Consider the following 4,732-nt stretch of genomic DNA (forward strand, 5'->3'; position numbering starts at 1 on the left):
TTAACTTTTGTAAAGTTTTTTTTCGTTTCCTTAGTCCATGGAATATCACCCTTTCCCATATGTGCCTTTAGGGCATAGAAGAATGGCATCAATTGCTCTTCTGACTTCACCAAGAACCAACCTAGGGTAGCCAACTTTTCGTTCAAACTTTGGATGTCTTTTATAGTTCGTGGCGATTTGGTGTTTAGTAAGGCATGGACCTTCTCCACGTTTGCTTTAATCCCCGTGGCAGTTACAATGTGTCCCAGAAACCTTCCCTTTGTGCTCGAAAGACGTATTTCTTCGGATTAAGCTTCATATTTGTTTTTCTCATATGAATTAATGTTTCATCTACGCCTGCTAAAAAACCAAGGTCTTCTATACTCCTTATCACCATACCGTCCACATATACCTCCATATTTCTCCTAATTTGTTTCCCGAACACCTTATCCACCAAACGGTTGTACGTCGCACCAACATTCCTTAAATCGAAAGGCATTTTGGTATTGCATGATGTCCCCTTCTCGGTATGAAAGGTTGTTTTATCTCGAAGATGCAGCAGTTGCAGCCGGAGGGGACGACTTTTCTATTTGATTTAGTTATCCGGTCATTCGGTCTTCTTTAGTGAGGGTGTATGCACTATGTGCCCTATACCCTATTAACCAGCAAAACCAATGTTGACTTCACTAATCAAGATATCAAAAGAAAAGGCTAATGTGTATTTGTTTCCTCAATCACTTTAACAATGTCATATATACTATCCAAGTTACCAAATCCTTCAATTTGATGCATATGATCGGGGTAAATAGAAAGTTCACGTAGAATATCCATCTTATCTTTATAACTAAATCATTTGGACAAAAATCAATCAAATTTCACAGTTTTGAAGGGTCAATATCACAAAATAAGCCATGTTTATTTAGAGTCGTCATACATACATATAACCAATTTGGAACTTACTTCACTAAGTCGATCAATGAACTCTTGAATTTGCATATTCAAAATTATGTTAAAATAAAAAATCTCATAATAGCGTTGATTGGGGATATGGACATGTTGTCTTCTATTTATTGGATTAACATACTTGTCCTCCATGTTTAACATTTAAATGTCATTACTTTCATAAAAAAGAAATGTGACGTCTAACATAAGTGCATCAAACTCATTAATTCTCATAATTTTTCAACATCAACTACAAATGGTACACAAAATCAAATGATATAAACTATTTTCAAAGACCGTTTGCTTGATGTTGATTAAAACTATCAAGGCTTTCATCTTCAACATATTCCAATGTGTATCTCCGTCTTTTGTAACATAAAGTACTTGGTTTAATCCACTTTCAATTTCAATTTCACCACGACATATGGCTTCTTCTAGTTTCTTATTTTGACTTTCGTTTATCATATCGCTTCGTTTACTCTCCAGGGAAAGATAGCAATGGCCGACTAAATTATGATGGTGAGAGACAGATGGGAAAAAATTAGGGTTTCTTGGATGATAAGAGGTTTGTGAGTTCTGAAAAGGATTTTTGTAGGTTTTTGAAACTATGTTATGCCATCCAACAAAACTAGTAACTAGTACGCTGTATCGAATTATGTATGGAACTAGCTAAAATGAAAAACATGTTAAATGACATTTATTTGAAAAACCTTTTGCAAAGTTTTGATATTACACACATAAATCTCATTTAGTTTAAACCTTTCATTTTTTATTAAACTTAAAAAGGGTTTTAATATTATTTTCTCAATAGATAAATACGTGTTTAGTACTATTTCGCCACATTAATTTTCTTAGCCGTTGGAAAATAGGTTTTGCCCAAAAGAAGGAAACACGTATAAAACTTTTGCGACTCGGCGGTGTGTTGTCGCCGGCTGCCATTGAAGAACATACCTTCTTCACCACTCTGCTGCTCAATCGGTCAATTTTTAGATAGAGGATGCAAGAAAAAGTGTCTGAGGAAGAGATGGTGACACCAGGAGAAGTACTGGGGAAAGGAAGCGAAGTGAAAGCAGGGAAGGGAGCATACCTGTCACATCATAATAACACCGTCTACGCCTCCCTCACCGGCCGCCGTTCCCTCTCCGCTGCGTCACCTGAATCTCCAGACCAGGTTATACACATGTACACATCTACATATCAAATAATATATTGGTGCTTAATTAGAATACTATTTCGCCTACCTCAAATTCACCAGCTTTAATCATCAAAATTGATGCGATTTCTCTATGATTTTGATGATGTTTGAAAGAGTATTGTGAAGTTAATGAAACCTTAATGGCTGTACTAAATATAAATAAGTTTTACCTCAAATGTTTAGGGCACAATTTACCTGATAACTTGTCCCTTTTAGATGGGTTGTGCACTTGTTAGGATCCAAATCTGATACAAATTTTAGAGGTGTTGAATTAAATATTCATTTGATTATGGTGGGATAGCTTGGTAATTGTCAGTTACTCCAAATTTGATACAAGTTTTAGAGGTGTTGAATTAGTACACATTGTTTGTATTGTAAACCAATTTACATGTAAGATTATACAAGTGTCATAAATGTAAAATAATGAAGCTCAAGGTGTAGTACAAGTTTCAAACATATTAAGCTTGTTCGATGTGTGGATTCTTGTCCCAGAAGTTGATATAGATAAAAAGGGGATATTATATATGACTGTTTCTTTTTTACTTAATATGAACAATATGACTTAATGGGTTAAACCAAAAAACTTGGCTTTATATGTTAAGATTCTAACCTTTTACCTATTTGCATTTCTATTTGCCTCCCAAATCCTCTCACGTTCTTCCTTAATGGTTTCTTAGAATTCCAACTAGCTTTGCTCAATTGTTTTTACTTTTTAGAATGCGAATTTAAGACCATTTTCATTTTCATTTATATATTCAAATAAAAAACATCACCAGTCATATACTCAGTTTTTGTACAATTATATTGAATAGATACTTTTCATCTAAATTAACTAATAAGATTGGTAAATTCTTGATAAGAGGCTTTGGATAAACTATTTTTCTAGCATCACAAATGTGATTAATTTATATCATATAGTTTGATTAATATTTCATAAGAATCATACAATATCATTAAAAAACATACATATATCATTATTGAATACTGTTATTCAAATATTTAACTGAAAAATGTGAAATGAGGACAAAGGAGCATGTTAATAAATTTCAAGAACATTACAAGTTCCTTGTTTCCTTTGGTCCAATGCAAGTTGGATTCATATATTTGAGAAAATAAAGATATTTTTGTAACCACAATGCATCAACTAAAACTTATTTATGTAATAATAAATCAATTTTGGTTATATTTTATTTTTAACAGGTCGAATAAGTAAACTTGAAACTCTCATTTATAACTGTTCTTAAATAAACAATCATTTGTTATTTACTGTCATTTGAAACTCTCATTCAGTCCAAAAAAGAAACAACCTTTATGAAATTATATGTTTCTCTTCTTTTTCTTCTTATTTATGTATTTATATAGCTATTTTATATATTTTTTTTCAGAGGCCAACTGTGGAAGTGATTGGACACAAAGCCCATGGTTCTGTTCCTGAGCCAGGTTGTGTTGTCATCGCTCGAGTAAGATTCATTACTTTTTATTGGTGTTGTTTTTTTTTTTTTTAAAATCAAAATTCAAAAAATTGTCATCTTATAATTTATTATCCTTTTTCATCTTTATATTTCTGTCTATATTAAATTTGATGTGGTTAAAATAGGTAACTAAGGTGAGTGCTAGGATGGCTTCAGCAGATATTATGTGTGTTAGCTCCAAATCTGTACGAGAAAAATTCTCTGGAATCATCAGGTAATTCAATATTTTAATTTTGTCAATAGCATTTTGCTTTCATTTCTAATTTATTTTTTAATTATTATTATTATGGTGATATGATTACGAGAACAGACAACAAGATGTGAGAGCAACCGAAATTGACAAAGTAGACATGCATTTATCCTTCCGCCCTGGTGACATTGTCAAAGCTTTGGTTGTATCCTTTGTTTATAAATTCTCTACAACTAAGTATTTTTTGTACAATTTTTTAGCAATAAAAATTTGTAACCTTTAACAAAATTTTCATGAAAAAGCTTTCTCTAGGGGATGCACGTGCATATTATCTTTCAACTGCACAAAATGAATTGGGAGTTGTATCTGCAGAAAGTATGGCAGGTAAGAAATAGCAACATACTTTTATTTATTTGTGTATTACATTATTATATTTTCTTATGTATTTTTGAAATTGGTTTTGTTTATAGGTGGCACAATGGTTCCGATTAGTTGGACTGAGATGCAGTGCCCGTTGACTGGTCAAATTGAGCAGAGGAAGGTTGCTAAAGTTGGGGCTTAAATATTTGATTTAAGTTCTTTTGAAGATTGAGATCTATGTATCTGTGTTTTTAGTCTTTTTTACAGTATCAATTTCATATTATAAAGTAGAATTTTAAGCCAAGTTTTGGGTACCCTTTTTCATGATTCATGTTTGAGTAAAAATTAAAAATAGTTTGGTTAGAATTTCCTTTTTTCCCTATTTGAAATTTTTTGTTGTTAATTCTTCTATACGAAAAAAAGAAAAAGAGAATTGGAGTTGTGGATGATTTTCTTTTTCAGAACTTTAATATAAATAATATATTAAATATACTATCGTAATTAATAGATAAAAATAAAAGATGGGTTAATGACTTATTTATGGAATGAATTTATATGTTTTAAATCTAAATATGCAATGAGATGGGCTTCTTA

At 31.7% G+C, this 4,732-nt stretch overlaps 1 protein-coding gene across 1 annotated transcript; it reads left to right on the plus strand.

The window, feature by feature from the left end:
- The first annotated feature begins 1,767 nt into the window (after positions 1 to 1,767).
- Positions 1,768 to 4,504, plus strand: LOC111921202 (uncharacterized). Its single transcript, XM_023916767.3, has 6 exons — positions 1,768 to 2,092; positions 3,502 to 3,576; positions 3,714 to 3,802; positions 3,899 to 3,983; positions 4,081 to 4,162; positions 4,249 to 4,504. Exons 1-6 carry the CDS (start codon positions 1,919 to 1,921, stop codon positions 4,338 to 4,340), a joined length of 597 nt encoding a protein of 198 aa, XP_023772535.1. The 5' UTR covers positions 1,768 to 1,918; the 3' UTR covers positions 4,341 to 4,504.
- Positions 4,505 to 4,732: the final 228 nt, after the last annotated feature.

The sequence above is a fragment of the Lactuca sativa genome, chromosome 9 (assembly GCF_002870075.4).
Source record: "Lactuca sativa cultivar Salinas chromosome 9, Lsat_Salinas_v11, whole genome shotgun sequence".
Taxonomy (NCBI): domain Eukaryota; kingdom Viridiplantae; phylum Streptophyta; class Magnoliopsida; order Asterales; family Asteraceae; genus Lactuca; species Lactuca sativa.

What these genes read in the sequence shown, in the direction of transcription:
- LOC111921202 (XM_023916767.3), top strand. Translation starts at nt 1,919, where the DNA reads ATGCAAGAAAAAGTGTCTGAGGAAGAGATGGTGACACCAGGAGAAGTA. An exon ending in ACATTGTCAAAGCTTTGGTT is followed by an intron (nt 3,984 to 4,080) that starts GTATCCTTTGTT and finishes TTCATGAAAAAG; the next exon opens with CTTTCTCTAGGGGATGCACG. An exon ending in ATCTGCAGAAAGTATGGCAG is followed by an intron (nt 4,163 to 4,248) that starts GTAAGAAATAGC and finishes TTTTGTTTATAG; the next exon opens with GTGGCACAATGGTTCCGATT.